At 58.9% G+C, this 27,560-nt stretch overlaps 1 protein-coding gene across 7 annotated transcripts; it reads right to left on the bottom strand.

The window, feature by feature from the left end:
- Positions 1-224: 224 nt before the first annotated feature.
- On the bottom strand, positions 225-27,038 carry LOC110257938 (PI-PLC X domain-containing protein 1). Of its 7 annotated transcripts, XM_085009035.1 has the most exons (8): positions 26,651-26,890; positions 22,739-22,839; positions 16,448-16,597; positions 12,898-13,034; positions 8,639-8,767; positions 7,708-7,863; positions 5,811-5,994; positions 225-2,634 (listed from the first exon to the last, which is right to left on the bottom strand). In XM_085009035.1, the coding sequence occupies exons 3-8, from the start codon at positions 16,575-16,577 to the stop codon at positions 2,396-2,398; spliced, it is 975 nt and encodes a 324-aa protein (XP_084865161.1). In that variant the 5' UTR covers positions 16,578-16,597; positions 22,739-22,839; positions 26,651-26,890; the 3' UTR covers positions 225-2,395. The 7 variants fall into 7 exon arrangements, with proteins under 7 accessions (XP_084865161.1, XP_084865160.1, XP_084865159.1 ...); XM_085009034.1 differs by lacking the exon at positions 22,739-22,839 and having other exon boundaries at positions 26,651-27,038; XM_085009033.1 differs by lacking the exon at positions 22,739-22,839 and having other exon boundaries at positions 26,659-26,922.
- Between the last annotated feature and the right edge of the window lie 522 nt (positions 27,039-27,560).

The raw sequence follows: 27,560 nt of genomic DNA, 5'->3' as shown, positions 1-27,560 counted from the left end.
ATTGCTGTGACTGTGGTGCAGGCCGGCAGCTGAGCCACAGACAAGAAGTTCCCCGATGATTAAGGGTTTGGCCTTGCTGCTGCAGCAGCTTAGTTGCTGCTGTTGTGGATTCAGGCCCTGGCTGGTGGACTTCCACTTGCTGCAGCCATGTCCAAAAATAAAAGTAAACCCAATTTAAAAGAAAGCAAGCAAATATTTATTTTAAAAAATGCCACAAACACAACTGACTTTAAGGTCTTTTAATCATTCTCCAGAATTAAATGATCCACATTGACCCGTTCCGGACACAAGTGTGAGGTTCAGCGGGAGCCACTGGCCAGGGGCAGCCGTCAACACCCACCCTTGCCTCTGTTGCTCCCCTGCACCAGCTCCACACGCCAGCCGCAAGCTCAGCAAAGCTCAGGCCAGGGTAGCCCCTGGGGTGGCCTGTGAGTTTCTTTCTGGATTTCAGGTGCCTTCACTCAAAGCAGAAGCAGGTTTTCTTAAGGAAAAGGGCTGATGGGGTCCCAAAGAGTATGTCTTCCAATGTGGATTAAATGGTCATTTTCAAGACTATCCTAAGAACCTGATCCCTTTACAGGAAGAATGTTCCAGAACATGAGCCACACAAGGACACACACACACACACGCCCCGGCCTCCAGGTCTCTCTAAAGCCGGACATTCCATTAAAAGCCCAGTTGGGGTCTCTCCTTTGGCTGAGGCGCAGGCAAAAGAATATGCTTTCACAACCTCTGAGTTTGGGAAACTCCTGCTCATTGCGGGAAGAGAGCAGAGGCCTCGTGGACGATGGCCAGCCTCCCTCAGGACCGGAGTCAACACCAGGTCTCATTGTTCCACGGGGTTTTAACTTACGGAGGTGCCTGAGCCAACCCAGAGCAGCAGAAAGCTGCACAGCAGTATGTTCCCGTGCCCAGGAGCCAGGCCGCCGTGCAGGGCCACCGGGGAGCCTGTGTGGGGCGGGAGGACGATGCCCGAGGCCATGGACTGTGCACAGCAGGGGCAGGGTGGGCCACGCAGCACTGGACCCTCTGATTGGTTCTGGGGCTCTGGGCTGCCGAGACGGCCACTGGGCTTCTGGACCTGGCACTGGGTGTTGGGGGCGGGGGCGGTGAACCAGCCTGGTGTGTGAGCCCTGGACAGCAGGGTAGTGGGTGCCCATGGGCCAGAGGACCCCCAAGTTGGTGGATTTATCCTCAGGGTCAGCGAGCACCCTGGGGGCAGCCCCCCTGGGTCTACAAGGCCCCCAAACGAGAGCATCAAGAACACAGAAAATAAGAAAACACAAAGTGAACAGACAGTGAACAGAGTGAACGGAACGGCAGAACACGGGGCAAGTTGGGAAACAGAGAAACACCGCCTAGGGCTTTGGGAGAACAGGAAGAGCTACAGGTGTGGATCCAGCTGCAGCAAAGAGGCCAAATGCAGAGAAAAACACGTCACCTCAGGTTCGATACCTGAGGGTGCAGGGCAGCCGCACACCTGGGCTGGGGAGCTGGGGGAGGCGATGTGAGCACACACAAGAGACAGCCGTGAGGAGGACGAGGCTGCGAGGGCCGTGTGCCTGCACCTGCACAGGCACGGACGTCACATCGTTTCACCCGCGTCCGCACACCTGCACCACTGTGCTGAGACCTGTGTCCTTACACCTGAGTCATCCCGCTTACACCTGCACCATATCACGTACACGTCTGTCCTTACACCTGCCTCTTTCTGCCCGCACCCGTGTCCCTACACCTGTGTCCTCACATTTACGTCCTGTGTAAAGACAAGGTTACAGTGGGGGTCTGGGGATGGGGGGGGCACGTGTGCAACATCGCTTACACGTATCTCTGTAACAACCCCCCAAACAGACCCTTCATTCCTGCAACAGCCAGGGAATACCAGCCGACCCCTAGGAATCCTGGGAAAAGGGAGCAGGTGCTGGTTCCCTTTTAGAATGAGAAACAGGTGGTCCCCCATGAGTTAATAAAATAGTTCTCTTGATAGGATTCCAACACGCTCAGTCCTGTCCTATGGACATGACATTACAGACCCTGAGCGGGGGGGACACCCTCTGCTGCCCCCACTCCCGCGCCCACCCCACCCCCGGGAGGGAACAGCCCTGAGCCTGTCCCATCGGCAACCACAGCAGAGCTGGGCCGAGCCCACACAGACCCACGATCCAGGTAATTCTCCTTGAGGAAGGCGCAAACCACCACCTTTAATCTCCCCCTACATGTGGATACCTCCCTAGACCCACCGGGGACCTCCCGGGCTGGGTGCGCTGAGGGGCACCGCCTCAGAGGGGAGGCCAGGGGCCCCACCGCTCTGCTCACCCAGGTGGCTGGCGGCCATCCCACAGGATGGAGGAGCAGCCTTGGTGGTGCCTGGAGGCCGGGTTTGCCAGGAGCACCCTCAGCCCCGAAACAGCTTCTCGTTGAGTCTTATGACGTCGCTGACGAACGTGTCTGCCCCGATGAAGTCGCCCGCGATGATGTTGGTGCAGCGGACGCCCGACCCTGGGCACTGGGCCCGCACCCACGCGTCTAGGTAGGGCAGGCTGGGCAGCGTCATCCTCTCCAGGGACCCAGCCAGGTGCCCCAGGACGTACTCCAGGTTCTCTGTCAGGTTGATGCCGGCCACAAACAGCCCACCTGGAACAGAGAGGGGAGGGGGCTGGTGCCCGCAGTGCCGCCCACTGGGCCAGCCCTCCCTGGGCTGCCCTGGGTCAGCTTCAGACTCTCCGATCTCAGACCGAGATGAGAGCTGACACAGGGGCTCAAAGGGATGTCGACTCATTGAATTTCTCCTGTTGCAGATGATGATGGACAGAACTGTCCCCAAACACGTCCATGTCCCGATTCCCACGTGGGGGATGGACTAACATCCCCAATTCCACATCCTGATTCCTGGAACCTGTGAGTAAGTGACCTTATGTGACAAAAAAGGGACTGTGCAGCTGGGATGACTTTAAGGATCTCGAGATGGTGGATGATGCTGGATTATCTGGGGGGCCCTACATGTCATCACAGGGTCCTGGTAAGACGCAGGCAGAGGGAGCCTGGAGACAGAACAGGGAGAAGGGGATGGCAGGATGGCAACTGGGGAGAAAACACGATGGGAGGCAGAGGCACTGAACGCAGTGCCCCTGGAAGCTGGAAGGGCAGGAGGCAGATTCCTCAGAGCCTCAGAAGGACCAGCCCCGCCCCCCAGGACCAGCCCCGCCCCCAGGACCAGCCCCGCCCCAGGACCAGCCCCGCCCCTCAGGACCAACCCCGCCCCCCAGGACCAGCCCCGCCCCCAGGACCAGCCCCGCCCCTCAGGACGAGCTCCGCCCCCCAGGACCAGCCGGCCCACAGGACCAGATCCCGCCATACTCCGCCCGGCTGTTCTCTCCAAAAGCCCACCCATGACTTCCCAGAACCAGGACAACACATCTGCCTGCGCTTGTAGGCCAAGAGGTCTGTAGTTGTGTCACAGCAGCAAAAGGAGACCCCCCCCCCACAGAGTGTATCAGCAGCTGATTTTCAAGGGGGTCCCCAGAATCTTCGAAATGCAGACTCAGGCCCAGCCCAGACCTGCCAAATCAAGAGTCTGGGAGGGTGGCCCGGGCCCAGTGGAGGGTAGGCGCCCCACGTGGTGTAAATGCACAGCCTTCCTTGGGGTGGGGGGAGTGTGAACTCTCCGGTCCTGTTTTTGGGGGTTTGTTTGCTTTTTGCTTTTTAGAGCTGCACCTGCGGCATATGGAAGTTCCCAGGCTAGGGGTCGAGTTAGAGCTGCAGCTGCCAACCGATGCCACAGCCACAGCAATGCTGGACCCTTAACCCACAGAGCAAGGCCAGGGATCAAACCCGCATCCTCATGGATACTAGTCAGGTTCGAAACTGCTGAGCCACCGTGGGAACTCCCTGGTCCTGTTTTTTGAAACTAGAGGTGAAATCCGTGTAACGTAAAATCAACCATTTTACAGCAGGGCCACGTAGCACATGCACGGCGCTGGGCAACCACCATCGCTTCTGGCTCCTGATCTTTGCTTTTAATCTTTTTATGGCCACACCTGCAGCATGTGGCAGTTCCCAGGCTAGACACTGAATCGGAGCTGCAGCTGCAGGTCTATACCCATCACTGCCACAGCAATGCGGGATCTGAGCCACATCTGTGACCCCCACCGCAGCTCCCAGCAACGCTAGATCCTTAACCTGCTGAGCAAAGCCAGAGATGGAATCTGCTCCGTCATGACACTATGCGGGTTCTTAATCCACTGAGCCACCATGGGAACTCCTGGTTCCCGATCATTCTCATCCCCTAAGGAAACCCATGAGCTGTCACCCCCAGCCCCTCCTCCAGCCCCTGGCACCACAAACCCACTTTCCGTCCCTGTGGATCTGCCCCTTCTGGACATTTCCTCTCGGTGGAATCACACACGGTGTGTCCTTCGGGGTCTGACTCCTTGAACCCTGTTTTCAAGGCCCATCTGCATCTCCTCATTCCCTTTCACGAACCATCTTCCACTGTGTGGATGGGGCACATGTGATAGTCCGTCTCTCCAGCCACAGGCATTCGGGTCGTTCCCACCCTGAACATTCCCCAAACCTCACCCCAGAGCCGGGACGGAGCTGATTCCAGGTCCAGCCAGGCTGGGGGCCAGGGCCTCCCTCCCCCAGACCCTGCCACCTGGCAGCCTCATCAACACTGCCCCGAACTGCGTCACCACAGCCAGGTTTCCTTCTACGAACATGGACAAGGAAACAGAAACCCTAAAGGTCCATATAGTGTCCAGGGTGAAACAGCTGCCTTGGGGGAAAGGGGGCCCGATGCTCAGGAGCAGGCGCCAAACTCCCTCAGATGTGTCTGCAGTGACCGATGCTTTTGTAAAAACCATCATCTATCGCGTTGGCTCAGAGAAAACCGCCAGTGACGCCCTCCCTGGGGTACCGAGTGTGACACAGGATAGAGCTTGATCAGCGGCTGTTGGCCAAGGACAGGAATCTGACGGCAGACCCTGGAGTCAAGGGTCCACGTTGACTGCAAACATTAAACCCCTAAGCCGTGGACCCGTCAGCAGGAGAAGTTCCCCTTCACCAAACCGATGGCTACACCAAGCAAAAACCCCAGAGATCCTCAAAGCTGATCGTCTTCAAGAAACCAACAAACCCCTGGGACAAAGCAGGAGACAAAGCTGGGAGGCAACATGGCAGCTGGGCACACGCCGAGCCCACGACCCCGGCTGATCCCCCGCAGCGGGAGGCCGGCACACAGCGCACGGCCCGGCGGACGCCCCGGAACTGAGCAAGTGAAATTTGACAGAGACACAAGGTGAGAGACACAGAGACAGACACAGAGAGATGGGGCGGAGGTGGAGCTGCCGGGCTCGGGGGCCACTGTCCCCCTCCTGACCCACCACTGGGCAGGGCCACGGGCCAGCTCCAGGTCAGCCGTGCAGATGGACGGGCTCACGCGTGTAAACCCTTAGCAGTGCCCAGTCGGTGGAAACCCTGACGTCTCCTGTCCCTGAGGCCCGTGTGCAGGGAAATAAGACAGCGTGACCGCGAAACCACGGTGCGCGGGGACACGCTTGGTCCTGCTGGCCTCACCCGCAGAGAGAGCCAGGGCCATGGGTCTGCCTGCAAGGCTCCCCATACACACCTGGGTCAAGGCCACATTTGTACATATACAGGCGCACGGGCATGGCCACGCACGGGTGTGTACATGCAGGCACAGATGTTCGTGTACGTACGTGCACACACGGGCAGACGCTGCTCTGCATTTCCTTCACTGGACCCCCAAAGCAAACCCCGGCCGGCAGCACACGTGTGACGGCAGCACGCACCTGGGCGCCCGCAGCTCTTCATGCGTTCCAGGTAGCAGACGAGGTCCTGGGGTTTCACCTTGTTCCCCCACCAGTAGGGGATCCCCGGCCACAGCTCCGCATGCCGGCTCACGGACGCCTCGTCCTCGTAGGACAGGATCACCTGCTGGCCCCGCGACCACAGCTGGCGCAGCGTCGGCATCTCCTGCAGCGGGGGATGGGGGGGTGCCCTGAGATGGGGTGGGCGGTTACTGGGGGGTCTGTGAGAGGAGACAGGGTGGTGGGTTATTGGGGTGTCTGCACGGGGAAAGGGTGGTGGGTTATTGGGGTGTCTGCATGGAGAGAGGGTAGTGAGTTATTTGGGTGTCTGCATGGAGAGAGGGTAGTGAGTTATTGGGGTATCTTGAGGGGAGACAGTGGGTGGGTTACTGGGGTGTCTGTGAGAGGAGACGGTGGTGGGTTATTGAGCTCTCTGCATGGAGGGGGGTGGTGGGTTATTAGGGCGTCTGTGAGGCTAGACAGTGGTCAGTTATTGGGGTGCCTGAGAGGAGACAGTGGTGGATTATTGGGGTGTCTGCATGGACAGGGCGGTGAGTTATCGGGGTGTCTGTGTGGAGAAAGGGTGGTGGGTTGTTGGGGTAGTCTGTGAGGCTAGACAGAAGTGGGTTATTGGGGTGTTTGTGTGGACAGGGTGGTGGGTTATTGGGGTGCCTTGCGGGGGTGGGGACTCCGTCCCAAAAGCATCCCGGCACCCTGATTCCCACAAGCTCACAGACACTCATCTTCAAAGCACCTGAGCTCACACTGACCCTTGATTAGTTACAAGTATGTAACAGATTCTGTGATGATTTTACACATCACAGGACAGTCACCTTGCCCTGTGACACACTTCCCAGCCTTCCTCCCCAGCACTGGGACGTCCTCGGTGGGGCTCAGAGTGGTTGGCATGTCCCCAGGACAGCGTCTCGGGCATGTCCTCTCGGGCCCTGAGTGCCCGGCCGTCCCAGGCTCACGGCCGTGCATGCTGTGGTCTCTGTTTTAACCCCAAATACTCAGCCCTGGATGCACCTGCTGCTGTCACAGAGTGGACTGGAGAAATGCCAAACATAAGGATGTGACATGAATTGATGTAAACACAACCAAAACGGATGTGGGCTTAAACTTTCGGGCTCCTGGGGGACGGAGGGAGGGTGCACATCAGCCACTAGCACCAAATGGAGAGAACTATGGACATAACCAAACCACAGCTTGTATTACAGGCTCAACTGTGTCCTCAAGATTCCCAGGCTGAAGCCCTGACCCCAGGACCTCCAGATGGGGCTGTGTTGGGAGACGGGTCTTTCAAGAGGAGAGGGCGGTGAATGAGGTCACAGGGGTGGGTCCTGATCCCCCAGAACAGGGGCCCTTAGAAGAAGAGGAGGTTAGGACACAGACACAGAGGGGCGGCCCTGTGAGAACACGGCCACTGACACGCCCAGGAGAGACGACTCAGGAGGGACCGGCCCTGCTCGCCCCTGAGGCTCAGACTCCAGCCTCCAGGACCGGGAGGGAATAAACTGAGCCTCCTGGATTGTGTACAGCAGCCAGGTACCCAGCACATACGCACGCAGGGTGTGAAAATGCTGGGAATTCTTCTAAACGGGTGCCAAGGGCAACCCAAGGTCATGGGAAGCAGCTGCTTCATGTGATGCCACGCGGGACGGGTGCAGGCACCAGGCGGTAGGTGCCGTGCCTCTGAGGGCAGTGGCTCCCTCCTCCCTGGGCATCGAGGGGACCCCGCCAGCGGCCTCACCTGGCCCCAGCATCCTCTCAGCACCAAGCCCGCAGATGGAGTCTGTGATGAGAAGCCAGCCCGCCCTCCCCGCCGTCCCGCTGCCGCTGCCGCGGAGAGTGTGGGGATGGCGTGACCCCTGCTCACCCCTCGGGGGCACAGCATGTCCCCAAAGATGTTCTTGATGCAGGCGACCAGGTACTCGTGCAGGTCCTCGGTCATCCCCTCGAAGTCCCTGCAGGCCAGGACCACCACCTCCCGGGGGTGGTTTTCCAGCCACCCGGAGATCTCCGTGAGCGTGTCCTGGGGGGAGGGGGGGCTGCGTCAGCGTGTCCTGGGGGGAGGGGCGCTACGTCGTCGCCGTCGTCGTCTTGAGAGCCGCTGGGCGGGAAGCGCACCCCTCCCCATCCGCCCGGTCCTAAACAAACGCAGAGCCAGAGCACAGCAGCAGCCCTCCAGGGCCGCAGCCTCGTCGCAGTGCCAGCCTGGCCTGCGTTGCCCTTGCTGTGGGGGAGACGTGGGCATGTGTGTGTGTGCTCGCATGCGTTTGTGCCTGTAGGTGCACACGTGCGCACATACATCAGTGCCTGTGTGTGCACAAATATGCATGCGTGTGCATACCCGCTCCAGAGGGCACGGCTTGTGCAGTTGCCTGAGGTCTGGAAGCTCCAGGGAGCTTGTGAGGCCAGCTGGTGACCTGCAGAACGAGGTCCCCAGGAAGGCGCCTCCAGACCTAAAGGATCCTGGGGGCCTGGGGACACAGGGGACCAAAACCAGTGCAAAGTAGGAGGTGATGTATCCAGCAGCCGAGACATTGGACTGGATACCCCTCAACTGGACACAGGAAGACGGATCAGGGACCCACTTATGCAGAACTCCAGGAGCCACCGCAGTGGCCAGGGGTACAGGGGTGAGTTCAGAGACGCACGCCGGTCAGGAATTCTAACTGATGACGGCCAGGGTCAGCCTCTCCTGCCTGCAGAGGACGGGGGTCTGTCCCATCGGAGCTCAGGCCTCCACCCCCTGCCTGGAGCGGACGTGTGTCCGCAGCTGCTGGCCCCCGGCTCCCCCGCCCTACCTCCACCAGCGCGGTGGTGTACAGCATGTGGACGAAGTGCAGGTTCCTCTGGGCGCCCTCCAACATGTGCGCGATCCGCAGGTCCAGGTACCGCACCCCCGCGTCCAGCTGCTCCGTGACGTCCAGCACCTGCGCACAAGGTTGGTCACCCCCGCTGGGGAAGGAGGGCAGCTCCCACCTGGCTCATCGCCCCCCTCAGGGGCAGGGAATGCCAGGGGGACGGCGCCCAGCTGAGGGCCGTGTTGTCCAGTGTCCGATCAGTAGCCGTGGTGCCTGCAGGGCTTGAGTCCTGCATCTGGAACCAGCTCTGCAGGGACTGTGGCCACGTGGGGCCAAAGACCTGCCTGGTGAGGTCCGTCTGGCAGTGGGTGCCCCTCAGCCCTGATGCTGGGTCCCTGGAGGTCCCTGCAGGGTCCAGCCTTGCCTTTTTCCAGGCAGTCCCTGGGTGGAACCCCCTCTGGGTGCAGCGGCCCCAGGCCAGGCTCCAGGACACCCCAGGGTGCACAGGGACAGGCACCTGCAGAGGGGACGGTTCTGCCCAACCACAGTGGTAGGAAAGACAAGACAGAATCCAGAGGGCAGATAGAGGGACAAAAAGACCCTCTGGGACGCACAAGGAACAGAGAGAGAAAAACGATATAAATTAGGAGAGGAAAACGGTGCCAGGCACTGTGCACAGACCAATGAAGGGAAAGAAAAATATAAGGAAACGGTGGCCTCTCTATCCAAAATCAAAGAAAACGCATGGTACTGTTAACCTAAAAAATAAAAGAAACAGTACCGCGTCCCCTCTACACAAAATGATGAAAAGGACAGGAATTACAGTGGAAATAATTCTCACGCTCTCTGTGGCCCTGCAGGGAGCTCAGGTTCCTCCTGCTGGACCCCTACTGGCAGGTAAGGACTGAGGCTTGGGGGCTATGAAGGGGCCCCCAGGCGCGTGGCCGGCCCTACACTCCAGCCCCAGCCTCCATGCAGAGCTGCCCAGAGGGGCCCTGGGACCGAGGGTCTGCCCTGTGTGAGCTGGAGATGGGCACGTGCCACCTGTCTCCACACAGACTGAATCCTGAGCTGCTGCAGCTGCCCACCCCCAACACCCCTGACAGGAGCTCAGGGTGGAGACCAGGAGTGCGGACTCTGTGCTCTGGGAAAACTGGAAGGACCGGTCCCCAGAGGGTTGGAGATTTTCAGGAAAAGCTTTTGGCATCTCCTCGTATCTAGAAAAGCACGAACATCCTTCGTGGTGACGTCTGCTCCTCGTGACCCGCAGTGACCTTCACGAGACCAGCAGTGACCCGCTGCACAATGTATGTTTGGTGGCAGGGACCCCCCACCCCTTCACTAAGACCACAGACACTGCCCTCCCCCTGCCTCTCAGGAGCAGTTTCTCAGAGCTCCTGGGATGCTGCCTCCTGGGCTCTAGTCCTGATTTTGCCCCCAGTCAAACTGAAATCTCAACTTTTTTTTTTTTTGTCTTTTGTCTTTTGTCTTTTAGGGCTGCACCTGCAACTTGTGGAAGCTCCCAGGCTAGAGGTCGAATAGGAGCTGTAGCTACCGGCCTACGCCACAGCCACAGCCACGTGGGATCTGAGCTGTGTCTGCGACCTACACCACAGCTCACGGCAACACCGGATTCTTAACCCACTGAGTGAGGCCAGGGATCAAACCTGCAACCTCATGAATCCTAGTCGGATTTGTTTCCGCTGCGCCACGACAGGAACTCCTGAACTCTCAACTTTTAGGTTGTGCATATTTTCATTGACACCTAGGTCAGTGTCCCTGCCGTGGGGACCCGGGGTCACCCAGGCTGCAGGGCACAGGCCTTCAATCCTGTGGCCTTTCCTTTGGTTGAGGCTCTGGGTGGAGGGACCACTGTATCCGCTAACATCTCCTTTGGGAATTTACAGTGTTTTTCAGACGATGAAACAGGCGCTCATCTTTTACTATTTGGAAAACAATATTAAAAGCAGCAGAGAGAGTTCCTGTCGCGGCTCAGTGGAAACGAATCCGACTAGGAACCACGAGGTTGTGGGTTCGATCCTTGGCCTCACTCCGTGGGTTAAGGATCTGGCGTTGCCGTGGGCTGTGCTGCAGGTCGCAGATGTGGCTCGGACCCCAGGTTGCTGTGGTTGTGGTGTAGGCCAGCAGCTGCAGCTCCGATTCGACCCCTAGCCTGGGAACCTCCATATGCCGCAGGAATGCCCCTGAAAAGCAAAATAATAAGTAAATTAATTTAAAAAAACAAAAGCAGCAGAGCCTTTTGGTAGCAGAGCCTGAAGAGGATGAAGAAATGTACCTGCGGCCTGTGGCCCAGCGCTGACCGGCGCTGAGACCTGGGGACAGGACATCACAGGCAATTGCTGGGAGGCAGGAGGGTGCATTGCCACCCACTTTCCCCAGGTGCCCCGACACAAAATTAAATGATGCCCCCACCCCGGGTCATCCTGTGGATGTTCTGCATTTGCCCCGTTCTGATGACACAGCATGTTCAGGAGAGAAACCACTTCCAGTGTCAGAGGAACTTTCTGATTCCCAGACTCGTGCTCTGGGGCTGGAGCCTCCGCACAAGCTTTCTGCTTATGTCCTCTGCTGGATCCGCTGCAGGCTCCCAGCCTTCCCCGCAGTGCCACTGGCCCCCAACACCCCCTCCAGACCTCCTTGTCGCCAGCATGATGCGACCCCAGCTCGACGGGGGACTCCTGGGCTCCAGGGGACCTGCTCCCCACTCCCAGCGGGCTCCCACGCACCCTTGAGAGGCTGCAAGCACCTGACACATTTGGGAATGTGGTCTCCCAACATTCCAGCCCTCGCTCTCCACCCCTGCGGATCCAGAGGGATTCCAGATGCGTGTGTGACAGACACTCCCAGCCGGAAGCAATTACAAAGGACCGAGTCTCAGGAGTGATCCTGCTACCCTCCAGAGGGACACCACATGGGGGGAGGGGGGCTGGGGGTGGGCAGCGCCCCAGGCGGCTGTGCTCCTGCCTCCGCGCCCAGGTGGGCTCCCCACCCCCCACCCCGCGCCCTGCTGGCCAACACGTGCGCAGGGCAGCAGGGTCCCTTGGGCAGCCCTGCCCCTGATCGACCCCAGAAGGGGAAGTCCCCTTCCTCTCGACCCCCAAGAACCACCCCATCCCAGCTTCTCTCCAGACCCTAAAAGCCCCACCCAGGTGGGCAGAGGCTGTGGGTGAAGGATGAGGGGCAAAGTAGGAAGGAGAAACTTCATTCTCCCACTGAAAATAGGGCACGGCCAGCGTTCCCCCCCCCCCCCGAGAAAATGCACACGTGCTGGTGATTTCTTAACTTTTTCAAATGTCCGTGAACCTTTAAAAACAGGCCTGTGGCCAGTCCCACAACTCTGAACGTGTCTCTTCCAGGCCAGGGTGCATCTCTGTGTGAACCTGAGGTGTGCCACCTGTCTCTACGGGGACTGAATCCTGAGCCGCTGCCACTGCCGCCCCCCACCCCTGACAGGAGCTCAGGGTGGGGACCAGGAGTGAGGACTCTGTGCTCTAGGAAAACCAGAAGAACCGGTCTTCAGGTGGTTAGACATTTTCAGGAGAAGATTTTTGGAGCCCAAGCATCTCTTTGGATCTAGGAAAGCCCTAAAATCATTCACGATGACGTCTGCTCCTCATGACCAGCAGTGACCCTCACGAGACCAGCAGGGACCTTCTGCACAATGTGAGCTTGGTGGCAGGGACTCCCCCTTCACCAAGATCAGACACTCTGCCCTCCCCCTGCCTCTTCGGAGCGGTTCATCGGAGTTCCTGGGATGCTGCCTCCCGGGCTGCAGTCCAGACTTTCCCCCAGGAAAACCGAACTCTCGACTCTCAGGTCGTGCACGTTTTAAAAGTCAACATCTGACCCGTGATGCAGAGGCAAAGGCCCCGCTCCTGGCTCCTGGGAGGAGAGGCCTGGCTCCAAACACAAACCCACCTCCTGAGGACGAGGGGCATCGCTGATCTGGGAACCGGGCGGCAGGGTGGTCCCTGCTCAGCTGCACAAAGCGCGAGACCCTTGTCTCTGCAGCCTCTCCGAGGCCACCCGTGAAGCCACCTGTGATGCGTCCCCTCTGGCTCCACACTGGTTCCAGGGTGAAAGCACACTCCTTCTCTCCTACCTGCCCAGGAGGCTTTGCGGGTGCAGGGGGTTCGTTTTCCATCCTATGTCCCCACCAGGGACAAGGATGTCAGTCCCTGTGGGTGACGCTGGCAGGAACTCGCGTCCAAGCTGGCCAGATGCCCACAGAGCCTCACCTGGGTGATGGACCACCGGAGCACCACGGGGAGGGTGACGCAGGGCAGGATCTTGGCCAGAAGCTGCAGCAGCCGCGACTCGTTGTGGGAAATGGGCGATTTCTTGTTCAAGCAGTAGGTCATCGTGTCATGGCTCCCTGGGCGACACCCGAGGGACATCTCATTACTCCTTCCTCCTGCTCTGGGCCCCGCGCCACACACAGGAAACACACGCGCAGCCCTGGGGGCACTCCGTGGCCCCCGAACTCTCATCCACCAGGACGTGGGAATGGGACCATGTCTAGAAATGGGGTCTTTGCAGGTGTGAGGAAGGGAAGGGTCTGAGAGGAGGTCCTCCGGGATGAGGGGGCCCCTCCCTCCAAGGACAGGGTCCTCCTAAGAGACAGAGAGGAGACCCAGACACAGAGCAGAAGCCACGGGAAGATGGAGGCAAAGACGGGAACAGGAAACACACTCCCAGGAACACACGTTGGTTGCAGAACAATGAGAATACACAGGTAAGCAAAAAATAAAATATGTCCTCCTATTGACATACACATATTTCTATGTATATTTTTATATATCGCATATATGTTATACATCTGGGTCCATTTATATGTGGAGACCATTCATTTATATATATATGTGTGTGTGTGTACATATATATATATATTTTAAACAAACAACAGAATCAAACTATGCCATTTGAATCTGCTTCTTCACTTGACAGGATCCAGGAGCCGTCACATCAGGTCCTTCACTTCCGCACATCTGCAAAGACCCTGCTTCCAAATAAGGTCCTGTTCACAGGGTCAGAGGGGCGTGAATGTGGCAGCACACACAGCGCGTGGTCACTCCCACGGTCAGGTGTGTGGTGTCCCCCGCCCCCCGCCCCCCAGCCCAGCCTTAGGAGCATCGGGGCCGCGCCTGAGACCCCGGGGCCTCTGTCCTCTGCGAATGATCAGACCGCTGCAGTGACTGGATTCAGGTCACGGCCGGTGGGACACTGGGCCCGCGGATGGGGAAACAAACAGATTGGGTTCCGCCCCCAAACGCTGCTGGCCGACAGCAGACACCCCCTAACGCGGGCGCTCCAACACGCCTTTGGATACAGCGGCACTATTCACAGCAGCAAAGCAGACGGAAACCACTCAAATGTCCAGGAACTCATGGGTGGAAACACAGCATGGGGTCCATGCACAAGGTGGACTGTGACTCAGCCATGAAAATGAGTGAGGCTTGGACACAGGCTGCCAGGTGGCAGCCTGGCACCCACGATGCTCCGGGAACAAAGCCAGACCCAGAAGGACATATTTTGTGTAACCATTTAGAAAAATGCCCAGGAGTTCCCATCGTGGCACAGCGGAAACGAATCCGACTAGGAACGATGAGGTCGTAGGTTCGATCCCTGGCCTCGCCCAGTGAGTTAAAGATCCGGCGTTGCCATGAGCTGTGGTGTAGGTCGCAGATGTGGCTCGGATCTGGCATTGCTGTGGCTGTGGCATAGGCCGGCAGCTGTAGCTCTAATTCGACCCCTAGCCTGGGAACCTCCATATGCCGCAGGGGCGGCCCTAAAAAGACAAAAGACAAAAAAAAAAAGAAAAGAAAAGAAAAGAAAAATGTCCAGAAGAGGCAAGCTGACCGAGACAGAAGCAGTTAGGTTTTGTCAGGGCTTGAGGAGCGTGAATGGGAGATTACGTAACAGTACCAGGGGTTACAGGGCGTTCTGGACCTACACAGGAGGGGTGGTGGCACAGAGCTGTGAACATGCTCAAAGCCCCCAAACTCTTCAGTTTGCGTGGGTGAGGAGTTCCCGGTGTGGCTCAGTAGGTTAAGAACCCGACTAGTATCCATAAGGAGGGGGGTTCAATTCCTGGCCTCGCTCAGTGGGTTAAGGATCCGGCAGTGCTGTCAGCTGTGGTGTAGGTCACAGAGGCAGCTTGGATCTGGTGTTGCCATGGCTGGGCTGTGGTGTAGGCTGGCAGTTGCGGCTCTGATTTGACACCTAGCCCGGGAATTTCCATATACCGTGGGTGTGGCCATACAAAGAAAATAAATAAATAAGTAAATAAATAAATATTATAAACGGGTGAACTGCATCGTATGCAAGCTGCGTCTCAATAAAACTGTAAAAAAAAAAAAACCTATCCAGGAGTGTGTAACTTACTCCTCCATCAAATTATGCCTCTCCAAGGACGGAGGGCAGAGACAGGGCCTGCAGGCCTGAGCCTGGCCCCCTGGGGTGCGGGCCAGGGGCTGGGAGACAGGGCCCCCCAGGAGGGAGGGGCCAGAGCCCTGTTCAGAGTCCCCAAGGCTCCCCCGCCTCAGCCTTCTCTCCCTGCTGTGCAGCTTTCATCCCGGCTGCGCTTAGCCTGGCTGTGCCTGCAGCTGGGGTCCCGCGGCCCCACATCCCCAAAGAGTCTGGTGGTCTTGCCGGGGCCTCAGCCAGGAGACCCACAAAGGGCTGCTCCTGGGGACGGAGGCCTGAGCACTGGAAGCATCCTTCCTGTGGCGTTCCCACTGGGAAGCACATGGCAGGGGCCGAGGGCACGGGGCTGTGGCTGGATGACCCTGTGCTGGGTGGGCAGGCGGTTCCCTGTCGGCCCCACACCCTGAAGGGACGGGTGGGCAGTGGGGCCCTCTCGTCCCACAGAGGGGGAACAGGCAGCACAGAGCCCAGCGGTGGTCAAGAAAACAAAGCAAACAGAAAACTTCCAACAGTGAGAGACAGTGTCAGGCCGGGTATCCAAGTGAATCAGTGTTTTGCATCTGTCCGACAGCCCTGCAAACGAAAGACAGGCCAAGGCAGCCGGCGGGCAGCGCCAGGGTCGCAGAGGTGCAAGGGGCCTGCGTCCGCGTAGCTGGAGGAGTGCGGGTGGACGATGGGGAGCGCGTGCACCCACACCCAGGCCACAGAGCCGTAAGCATCTCTCCAATGACCCGAGCACAGATGCGCACCCTGGAACTGCCCACCTGCCTGTCCCCACGGGGCAGCCCCCGGCGAGACGCCTGTCCAGGGCTGAGCTTTGCAGCACTTTCTGCTCCAAAAAGGGCTTGAGTCAAAGGCTCCTCAGCTCGATGAGAAAGTCTTGGACCACCTTACTGCATCTCAGGGGGGGTCTGACCCAACTCTGGACTCTCCAGGTCCAAGTGCAGAAGACACTACACCAGCTCTGATGGAAAACGTGGGTGTGCAGATGAGGGGCTGAAAGGGGCCAGGACAGCCTGGCTGAGGGGCTGTCACGTCTCCTGAAGCCGCGTTCTTGGAGGTGCACCATGTGCCTCCCGGGCCGAGGGGGAATGAGGTAGACAGAGGAAGGAAGACGCTTATGTGCCTGCCTGTGGGTGCATGCATGTGAATGCATGTGCATGCCTCTGGGTGCATGTGTGCTGCCTGTGAGTGTGGGTGTGTGCCTGTGCGCATCTGTGTGTGCATGCCTGTGTGTGCACATCTGTGTGTGCATGCCTGTGTGTGCACATCTGTGTGTGCACGCCTACGGCACCTGAGGCTTCCCCGCACCCTGGACCCAGCTGACCGCAGGTGCCCCCACCAGGCACGCAGGGCACTCACCTGGGATGGACAGGTGGTGGAGGGGCACGTCCCAGAGCCGCGGGCACAGCGCCGACATCCAGTCCGCGTTCACATCCCTGGGGCAGGGCCCACGCGGGAAGCTGCCAGATGTGCTCGCCTGTCCGCCCATCAGAGGCAGCTCTGGGTGACCTGGGAGGAAACGAGGTCGTGTCCGCGTAAAAGGAACCAGCAGAGCTCCCTTCCAACGGGTGGACGGGAGAGGGTGGGCACGAGGGTGCAGAAGACGTCAGGAGAGAGACAGACTGAGATGGAAAGGGAGACAGACAGACACACAGACCCCGAAGGAGGGGGAGGGGAAGAGAGGTTGGAGGCGGACACAGAGAACGCTCTAGAACAGAGCGCAGGCATTCCTCCCGCCAAGGACATTTACGTTTAAAGAGGAGATGCCCATTAGCGTCTCACTCCCTGGTCATCTGTGGTTTCCCGGCTGCCTTCCTGTGACTTCGTCCCCACAAAAGACCTGGGTTTTAGTGTCCCCTCCTCCTGCCACAGCCTGGGGCTGAGTGTCCCCTCCTCCTGTCACAGCCCGGGGCTGAGTGTCCCCTCCTCCTGTTACAGCCCACGGCCTTTCCACAACAGTGAAGGTGGCCTGAAGGACCAGAAACCCCCTCCCCCTCTGCATCTGGAAAGGTCTTCCCACAAAGACCCTTCCCCACAAAGACCCGGCTGAGCCTCAGGACCCCCTTCCTGACCAGGCCACACAGGCCCAGGCCCTCTGGGCTCCTCAGCCAGGGGGTGACCCGCTCCTTCCCAGGACTGGTCCGAACAAGGCTGGTTACCCACCTGTCCCCCTCCTCCCTGCCCACCTGCAGCCCCTGCCCTCCACCTGGGCAGAAGCCCCTCTCGGGGCACCTCCTGCGTCGGGGCCTCTGATCCACGTACCTTCAGCCACCTTCACGCCAGCCCCGCGCCTGGGCCCCTGCGCCTGCGTTTGCGCCTCTCCACGGAGAAACCCCCTTTGCTCCAAGTCTCCAGATGCCTGCAGACCTTGTCAGCAGTTACCTCTGGTGTCACAGTCCCCCCTCTATGACAACAGCTCTCCTCTATTGTCATACTACCCCTAGAGCGACAGTCTCCCCTTTACAGCAAGCGTCCTCCTCTATTGTCATATTACCCCTATTGTTCTCTCCTGCCCCCAGAGTGACAGCCCCCCCAAAAGAATAAGAGTCCTTCTCTACTGGCCTATCCCCCCTACACTAATAGGTCCACTTTAGTGTCACAGTCCTCACTCTACAGCAATAGTTCCTTCTCCACTGTCATAGTTCCTCCTCTACAGTGACCGTGCTCCTCAGCTGTTATAGTCCCCACTCTACAGTAATATCCCCCCTCTATAATAATAGTCCTCCTCTACCATTACAGTTCCCACTCTACAGCGATATTCCCCCCTCTACAGTAACAGTCCTCCTCTACTGCTATCGTCCCCATTCTGTAGTAATATCCCTCCTCTCTAGTAGTAATCCTCCTCTATTCTAACCATCCGCTTTGTGCAGTATTAGTCCCCCCTCTACAGCAATAGTCCTGAAACCGAGTAGGGCCCCATGGGGCTCCTGGGCACAGAAGGCTTTCAGTGTCCCCCCTCCCCTGTCCTGCCTTCTTGTTTGTAGGAAACAGGCTTCATTCAACCTCCAGGACCTTCCCTGAGTTCTGAAGGGCAGCTTCAAATAGCTGCTGATCCAGGAAGGGAGGAGATGCAGACACGAGGCGCGCCCGTTCCTCATTCCAGAGAGAAAGTCCCACTTTGAGAAATGCTGAAGCTCATCAGGAGCCACCCCGAGTCCAGACTGAACAGACTGAAGGAACAGGCCCTGCACACACCCTGATCCTTATCAGCAATCCTGCCCCTGAATCTGCTATAAAACTCCTCCCCCCCCCCCCCGGGGTTGGGGACACACAGCTTCGAGGGCACGAGCCTGCTGTGGCTGCCTCTGCCTGGCAAAGCAACCAAGCTCTTCTCTTCTACCTCACCCCAAACTCTGTCTCTGAGGTTCAATTCCGTGTCAGTGCCCAGAGGCCGGGTTTCGGCATTTGATATCTCTATGTTTACATCCCCCCTTCACAGTAACAGTCCCCTCTACAGTAACGGTCTTCCTGTATTGTCAGATTCCCCCTGGACAGGAGAGCGTCTCTTCCACCATAATAATATCTATGTCACTGTCCCTCTTCTACAGGAATGGTCCTCCTCTATCGACACTGTCCTCCCTCTACAGTAACAGTTCTCCCTATAGAGTAATAGTTCTCTTCCATTGCCATAGTCCCCCCTCTGCAGTAACAGTCTCCCCTCTACTGTAATAGAGCCATTCTATTGTCACAGTCCTCACTCTGCAGTCAGAGTCCCTCCTCTACAGTAAAAGACTCTTCTCCTTTTCAAAGTTTCTCCTCTACAGTAACAGTGCTATGTCATGTCATAGTCCCCCCTCTGCAGTAACAGTCTCTCCTCTACTGTAATAGACCCACTCTATTGTCACAGACCTCTCTCCACAGTAACAGTCTCTCCTCTACAGTAAAAGTCTCCTCTCTATTGTCAGTTTCTCCCCTACAGTAACAGAGCTACTTTATAATCAGTCCCCCCTCTGCAGTGATAGTCCTCCTGGATTGCCATAGACCCTTTTCTAGTGTGACAGTCCCCCTCTATTGTCATAGTCTGCTTCTCTAGAGTAAAACTCCCCTATTCCCCTATGTACTAACACTTCACAGTTCCTCTGCACTAACAGCCCTCCTGCACTGTAATCGCCCCTCTATAGTAACAGTCCCCCCTCTTCAGTAATAGTCTTCCTCTACTGCAATAGTTCTCCTTCTTTTGTAATAGGCCTCTCTCTATAGCAATAGACCCCCCTTTATTTTAATAGTCTTGCTATACTGTAATAGTCCCCTCACAATGGTAAGAGTCTCCCCCATTATAAGAGTCCACTCTCTAATGACATAACGCTGCCTTTGCTATACTAGTCCATCTCCACGGAATAGGCCCCCTCTACTGTCATAGTCCCTCCACTACTGTAACAGCCCCCACATTATCACAGTGCCCCACTGTACCATTCCTCCCTTTACAGTAATAGTCCCCCTGCTACAGTAAGAGTCCCTCCCCCTTCACATCCCCTTATATTAGTCCCCGTTCCTTCTTGCAGTAATTCCTTTGCAATGTTTCCCACTCAGCTATAGTAGATGCTCAATAAATATCTGTCAAATAAATGTATGAAATAGATAAACGAGTAAACAGAAAAAAAGAAAGAAAAAATTTTCCTGGATTTGAATTTATTTCATCAGCCTCAAGGGACTGCAAGGGTGACATACATCAAAACACTTGCTGTAGGGCCCAGGCGTGGGTGTATGAGGCAGCTGTGGATGCATGTCCCCCATGATGCATGGTGTGTGCCTGTGTCACCATAGTGGGGGCACCTGTGGGTATGTGTCTGTCTTCCTATCACAAAGGAGACCTCTGCCCAAACACAAGATACGTAACACCAAGAGTGTCCTGTCCCCATGACCTAGGTCACCTGCCCATTGGGTGTCCTGTCCCCATGTCCCCAGGCCTCTGGTTCATGAGAACATGGGTCGCTTTGTAACAAGCCCTTCATCCCCCCATCGGCCCCTGCACACCTGAGAAGGTCATGAGATTGTCCATGACGGGAGGAAAATGGTCCCATGCCCGTGGACACCAGTCCTGCATTTGCCAAGCACTCCCCTCCTCCCAGGTGCACAGGTGTGGACCCGTCCTCGCCCTTGCTGCAGACCTCAGCTCTCTGCTTTCCAGGTACAGATTCAGGTGTGTTCAGCACACCCAGAACCACCGGGGTGACCCCACTCCTCAGTCTCGAGATCTCCGCAGCACCTCCGGGAGTCAGCGGGGTGAGCCAGGGCTCCCCGCCCCCGCCCCCAGCACTTCCTCAGCTGGATCCACTCCACCCTCTGGCTTCTCAGTCAGCGCCACCCCGCAGTGGCCACGAGGAGAGGCTTTCACAAAACGCAGCAGGATGAGCTGACCCTGCTCTGACCTGAGCCGCGGGGACGCCACAGGGAGGCGCCTTCCGCCCCACGCACATCCGCAGGTGGTGACTGGCACATAGTGACACTCAGGAAATAGTTGTCAGGGGAAGGGACGGATGGACGTGCACATAGACGGCAAACCCACCTGATGCTCCCGAAGTCCTTTACACCTGGACCCCCGAATGCTCACCCCTCAACACTCCCCGGACCCCTCCCCTGCAACGCTCGCTGTTCCCCCACCACCACCAGGCTCCCCAAACGCTTAGCAAGCTCCCGAATGCTCGGTGAGCTCCGAAAATGCTCATCCACACCGACTCCCCAACCCCCGACGCCGCAGGGCTGGTAAAGGAAACTTCAGCCATCGAGTTCTTGCCGACTAGGTCAGCAGCACAGGAGACGGCGGGCTCAGGGGCTCTGACCCAGGGAGCTCCCCACCCTCCGCGCCGGGGCCACCAGAGCCCAAGAGGGGGACGCTGCCCCCCGGGGCCCCGGCCCTCCAGCCCCTCCAGCGGCCCCTGCAGCCCCAGGGTCCCGGGAAGGAAAGCGGAGCCGGGGCTGAAGGATGGGCGCGTGGACCACCCTCGACACCCGTCCGGCCTCGGGAGCCGACCTGCCCGACTCCCCGGCGGACTGTCAGGGGTCTCAGAATTCAGACTGACGGTGGCACTCACCGCGACCGCCGAGTCCCGCGGGCTTCTGGCCGCAGCTCCACCGGCTCCCCGCCTCGGCTGGGAGCCCAGGGCACTTCCTCCAACGCTCGGGCGCTGATTGGATGCAAACGCCCACTCCTGGAAGGTGTGGGCGGAGCCACCTCCCAGGGCTGACCCGCCCCCACCCCAGCACGCATCCCTCCCCCCACCTCCTGAAGGGACCCCACCGCAGCAACCTCGCCACCTCTGGAAGGGACCCCACTGTGGGGACTGCGCTGCCCAGCTGGGGGTCCTCGACTCCTCGGGCAGACAGTCTGCAGGGACCAGACCCCCGCAGGGGACTCCGTGAGGACGTCCTGACCGGGCCCATGGCATCCAGTGGTCGGATGGTGGGATGTGAGGACATTCTGAGGGTGACCACCTCGAGGTCCAGGGGTCAGAGGACAGGGACGGAAGGATGTCCCGAGTGTGACCACTGAATCCAGGAGTCAGAGGATAGGGTTATGAAGGTGTCCTGACTGTGACCTTGGGGCCAGTGGCCAGAGGATGGTGAGATGAAGATGTCCTGGGTGTGCCCACAGGGTCCAGTGGTCAGAGGATAGGGACATGAGTGTGTCCTGAGTGTGACCCCAGGGCCCTGTGGTCAGTGGACTGGATGTGACCAATCTGAGTCACGTGTGCCTGGCTGAGCTCTGGCCGCTATCCATTATAGCAGTCGCTGGACCCCAGGGCTGGAGCGAACTAGACTCTCACCCCAGAGCCCAGTTGCATCATCCTGGAGGCACCCATGCCTTTGATCTCGGAGCCCACGGATCGGCAAACGGCCAGTTCCTCCACTGAAGTGTCCTTCCTTCTGCCCTAAGTGGCCGGCCCTTGTCTCAGCTCCTATGATGGTGTGGCCTCAGTGGGTGGAAGTGGATCCCCAGGGCACGTCCACACCTGCAGACCCCCTGCCCCTGACGCTGACCCCAAGGTGACTACAGCCCAGGAGGGGGGTCCCTCCCCCTCTCCTCATTCCTGTCTGCCCTTCTTCGTGAGTCCTCCGCTCAGCGAAGAGTCTTGCCCACCCGCACCCCCCACACCGGCGGGAAGTCAAGGAACAGAGTGGACAAATGTTGGGATGGCTCAGAGGCCGACAGGGGTGAATTCTCCAGGGGGCCTCTCTCCCCTCCGTTCAGAACCCTCATCCCTCTGTCATTGCTGCTGGCGGACTTGGGGCTTCTGGTCTCTCATGGGGACGTCAAAGCACCTGGCTGGCTCCTCTCTCCCTGCCTCATCCAAACGCAGGCCCCAGAGGCTCCCTCCCTCCTTCCCTCCCCCTCCCACCCTCACATTTCCTGCCCCGCCCCCTCAGCTCTCCCACCCCTTCCCTGCCTGCAGCTTCTCACCGGTCCCTTGTTCTCCGCTCTGGCCCCTTCCACAGCCCAGGATCCCAGGTGGAGCTGGTAAAAATGGGCCTGCCCACCCCCCTCCACTGCCTGCATAATAGACCCTCCCTCCGGTCTGGGCGGGGCTTCCTGACCGCCCGCCTTCAGGCGTCCTCCTCCCCGAGAGGTCTTCTCCTGCCCTTCACCCTCCTGCCTCCAGGGGGCGAAATCACCGCCCAAAGTTGTCCAGATCTCCAGAACCTATGACTTACTTCATCAGGCTCCGTGGCAGAGGGGAATCAGGTTGCAGAACAGCTGAGCGTGAGGCAGAGAGCGTCCCCTCTTCACCCAGGCCGGCGGTGCAAACACCGGGCTGAAATGTGGATGAGGGACCGGAAGGAGCATCAGTGATTCTGTGGGAAGGACTCCTCAGCCATTGCTGGCTTTGCATACGGAGGAAGGGCCTCCAGCCAAGGATGCAAGGCTCCAGAAGCTGGAAAGGCAGGACAGCATCCTCCCCCAGGAGCCCCCAGAAGGAACCAGCCTGCCCACACGTGCACCAGCCCAGGGAGGCCACGTGGCACTAGTGACCAACCAGACCTTTGTGGAAGCAGTTACAGCGCCTGCAGGGAACTAACAAATGCAAGGTCTCTTTCCTGCAGCTGTTCGTCCTGTCCGACCCCGCCCTCCACCTCCTTCCTCCAGTCCCGGCTGAGAGGCTGCCTCCTCCATGCAGCCCTCCCACAGCCATTCACACCTGCCATCCGGGATGAAAGCTACTCCCACAGGGAGCAGGGAACAGGTCCCATGTATGTTGTAGCCCAGACACTCAGCGCAATGCCTCCTTCAGAGAATCAGCAGATGCCTCTCCCGGACAAAGACCCTGACATCACCCAAGGTGACAGGCACTGCGACTTCCCAAGCCTGGGCGGTGGGCAACTTTTCTATAAAACCCTGGTGTGGGTTTTATGGAATTCTAGTTGTGGCTCAGTGGAAACGAACTTGACACAGTCTCCATGAGGTTGCAGGTTCCATCCCTGGCCTTGCTCAGTGGGTTAAGGATCGGACATTGCTATGGCTGTGGTGTAGGCTGGCCCCCTAGCCTGGGAGCCTCCATATGCCACAGATGTGGCCTTAGAAAGCAAAAAACAAAAACAACCCAAAACCTTGGTGTGGGTTTTTTATTGCTAAAAATTTTTTTGTGTTAAAGAGAACAATTTGGGGGCATTTAGCCCATTCCCAATGTTGTGCCAGCACCACCTCTATCTGGTTCCAGCACATCCTCATCCCCCTGGAGGAGACCCTGTCCCGTTAATCACTCTCAGTGTCCTCGCCCCTCCACCTGAAAACACCAGATTGCTTCTGTCTCCATGGATTTGTCTGCTCTGGATGGCTCATATTAAACGGAATCAAGAAAATGTGGGTTTTCACTTGGCTGTACAGCAAAAATTGACAGGACATTATAAATCAACTATAATAAAAAGTTTCTTTAAAAAAAGTGTGACTTTTGTGACTGGCTTCTCTCGCTGAGCATTGTGTCCTCAGGGTTCACCCACTTTGTAAGCAAGTGTTGGAACTTCATTGCTTTTCATGGCTGAGTAATATTCCATCAAGGAATGAGAGTAACTGTTATGGGTTCAAATCGATGTGACAACCTGCACATCCCATTCTGATGACGGAGCAACCTCAGGGAGGACAATGCAGCTTCAGGACATTCCAGGGTCCTATTGGGGATCTGAACAAACACACGTGATGTCCCCTCCCAATAGAGCATCACATGGCGGAGAGGGGACCCAGGTAAAGGTGAGGGGTGCCCATGAGGCGGAGGGCCTGGAGTGGAGAGTCAGGGGACACTGCATCACCCCTTACCCCCCGACCTGGGCCCTGACCTTACTCTAGACGTCCCCCCATCTGGGCCCTGACCTATGTAGACATTTCCCAGCTGGGCCCTGACCCTACTGTGAACATCCCCCCACCTGGGCCCTGACCTAAGTGGGCATCCCCCCATCTGGGCCCTGACCTAAGTGGGTATCCCCCCACCTGAGCCCTGAACTATCTGGACATCCCCCCGACCTGGGCCCTGACCTAAGTGGGCATCCCCCCATCTGGGCCCTGACCTCACTCTGGATGTCCCCCCATCTGGGCCCTGAGCCCACGGTGGACGTCCCCCACTCCCCCCCACAGCTCCCGCAGCCCCGTGGTATCCATCCTGGCAGCCCCCAGCCCTGCCCCCAGTTTTGTTCGCTCCTCCTTCTCTGGTCTCTGAACAGCCTGCCCTCGGGTTCCTGTGGTTTGTCACATCGACAACTTGACACCGCAGGGAATTCCCGCTTCTGCACAGAGACCCCCATCTGCTTGCCCAGGTGGTACCTGGGTGGCAACATGGGGGGTTATGGAGTGTAAACGAGGGCGTGAACAACCCTCACCAGGACGGTCCAGAGGCAGACCCACTGTTCAGCCTGCATGTTCATGTGCGCCGGCAGCGCAGGACAGAAGCCACCAGGGGCGGGGCCAGCTCTATCATTGCGCTGTGACCAGCCCCGTGGGGTAGGGGCCCCCCCGCACAGGCTGACGCCGGGGGGCCGTGTCCTGATTCCTTTCACCCCGAGGATGGCACCTGCCAGGTGAAGCAGACGGCCCTGCAGTCAGTCCATGGGAGGTGCGGGGACACGGGTGTGGCTGCAGAGTAGGGCGGGAACACCTCCTGTTACTCGAAAACACACACGGTAGAAACAAGATTTTTACCGTAACACCCGGAACCATGGAAGGAATTTTCTGAGGTGAGCTTGTAACACTGCCCGTCCACGTGGACACCCCTGCCCTGCTTACCCTCCCTCAGTGGGCAGAGTTGAGTCCTTCCCCCAGAAGTGGCCTCCAAGGTCTCCTGGGGGGCCTCCCTGCACCCTGGGGATGTGACCTGCCTAAGACCCTGGACACGATGCTCCAGCTCAGGCCAGCCTGTAGAGGTCATGCAGAGGTCACATGGAGGTCACGCCGAGGTCTGAGCAGTCTAGCCCCAAAGAAGCAGCACATGGACCTGGACACAGGTATGTCCCCTGTGCACAGCTGGGTCCCTACCAGCACGTGTGAGGTCACCTTCTTAGGGCCATGGCCCCTGTCCTGCTGGCGGAGCAAGGCCTGCCCACTGCCTGGCCCGCGTCCCTTTGCTGTGGCACCTGCAGGACTCACATCTGTGCCTCCTGAAGCCCTTTCTCCCTCCTGTGAGGCTGTCAGCATAACTGACGCACCCTGGGCCCCTCCAGCTCCTCCTGTCTGTGCACGGACCCCACCCAGGACTGTGCTGTGTGGTCACTCACTTCTCTGTCCTCAAGGCCCTTCTAGTTCATAGACTTTTTAGGAGTTCCCATCGTGGCGCAGTGGTTAACAAATCCGACTAGGAACCATGAGGTTGTGGGTTTGATCCCTGGCCTTGCTCAGCGGGTTAAGGATCTGTGGTGTAGGTCGCAGACATGGCTCGGATCCCACGTTTGCTGTGGCTGTGGTGTAGGCTGGCGGCTATGGCTCCGACACAACCTCTAGCCTGGGAACCTCCATATGCCGCGGGAGCAGCCCTAGAAAAGGCAAAAAAGATCCAAAAAAAAAAAAAAAAAAAAGACCATTTAAGAGTTATTAGGACCAGGGGGCCTCTATGCTGTTAGTTCCCAAACAGTGAACACGGATGAGCCCAGTTCCCTATTCATGAACTGTGACACAGCACCTCCTGTTTGCAAGTGCCGCCCTGCTGTGTTAACTACAAACTGTCCCCATGACCCCTCGGCCATGCAGGTCAAAGCAGCAAATGCTTCCAATCATTTGGGAAGCATTCTTGGCTGACCCCCTAAGGAAGCACGTGACTCCCCAAGGAGTAGGCTATCAGCAGACCAGGGGCTGAGAGAACCATGTCTTCACCAGGCCACCAGACGTGCCCGTGTCCCCACCCATGTCCAGCCGCAGGGAACCAGCCAGATGGACACCCCCTTCCAGAGGCCCCGCCTTGGGGGGCGGGGAACCAGCCTGAGGGAGGACGGACGTGCGGTAGTGTAGGACACTCATTGACCCTCCCTCTGCGTGTCCCCCTGTCCTAGGCCCAACCCCCTGTCTGTCCGCATCCATCCCTGTCCCTCTCCGGCCCCCTGTGGTCTCGAACCCAAGGAATCCTTCCTCTCTAGGCTCCCAGCGCTCACTTTCCAACCTCAAGACCGTCGCTGTCCAAGTCACCGTCGGGTGTCTCTCTGCCCAGTGAAGACGAAGCTGTTTTCAGCAGTGTAGATGGGGCTACACTTCCGCTCCTAGCCCACGTCTGGCTCGACATGGGGTGTTTCCTGCGGCCAAGGAGCCTGGGGCCGAGGCGGAAGCGGGCTCGGGAGCTGGGATCTGAGAGCTGGGGGGCAGGCGCTGGGGACGGGAGCTGGCATCTGGGCGCTGGGGGCAGGCCGGGCGCTGGGAGGGGGACTGAGAGCGAGGGTGGGCTCGGGCTCTGGGGCGGAGCCGGGGGGTGGAGCCAGGGCGGGTCCCGCTCTGAGGGCGGGCGCCGGAGGCGGGCGCTGGGCGCCGCTGGCCGGCTTGGGCTCCGGGGTCGGTGGAGGACTCGAGAGTTGGGGGCGGGCTTGGGGGTCGGCCCGGGCGCTGGGGGCGGGGGCTGAGGGCGGGGGCGGGTTCGGGACCTGGGGAGGGGCTGAGGGCGGAGCCAGGGCGGGTCGGGCTCTGAGGGCGGTGGCTGAGGGCGGGCCTAGGACCCGGGGCCCAGGGGCTCTGGGGGCGGGGACGGGCTCTGGGGGCGGGGGCGGGCTCTGGGGCGGAGCCGGGCTCGGGCTTTGCGGAAGGGCTCGGGGGCCCGGCCCGGGCGCTGGGGCGGGGGCTGGGGGTTGGAGCGGGTGCGGACGCTGGGAGCGGAGGCTGGGGCCGGCGCCGGGGGCGATGACGGGCCCCAGCGCTCTTTGCGGAGCTGGGCTCGGGCGCTGGGGGCCGGGACAGGCCGGGTTCTGGATGCGGGGGCGGAGCCTGCCCAGGCGCTGGGCGTTACGGTGCCAGGCTGCCTGCCAGAGTGAGCAGCTAGGATATCCTGGCCTGTGGCTCCGCCCCGTGGTTTCCCTG

Source organism: Sus scrofa, chromosome Y (assembly GCF_054392235.1).
Source record: "Sus scrofa isolate SSC_HxYL_T2T_F1_AM1 chromosome Y, Sscrofa_HxYL_maternal_Yorkshire_Landrace_v2.0, whole genome shotgun sequence".
NCBI classification, from domain to species: domain Eukaryota; kingdom Metazoa; phylum Chordata; class Mammalia; order Artiodactyla; family Suidae; genus Sus; species Sus scrofa.
This window is presented reverse-complemented; position numbering and strand designations above follow the sequence as displayed.

Bases quoted from the DNA above. Each gene is read 5' to 3' on its own strand.
- LOC110257938 (XM_085009034.1), bottom strand. From the start codon at position 16,577: ATGGGCGGACAGGCGAGCACATCTGGCAGCTTCCCGCGTGGGCCCTGC. The intron at 13,035-16,447 runs GTGAGTGCCCTG...GGTGTCGCCCAG, and splicing joins CCACCACCTGTCCATCCCAG to GGAGCCATGACACGATGACC. The intron at 5,995-7,707 runs GTGAGCAGGGGT...CCCCCGCTGCAG, and splicing joins ACATGCTGTGCCCCCGAGGG to GAGATGCCGACGCTGCGCCA.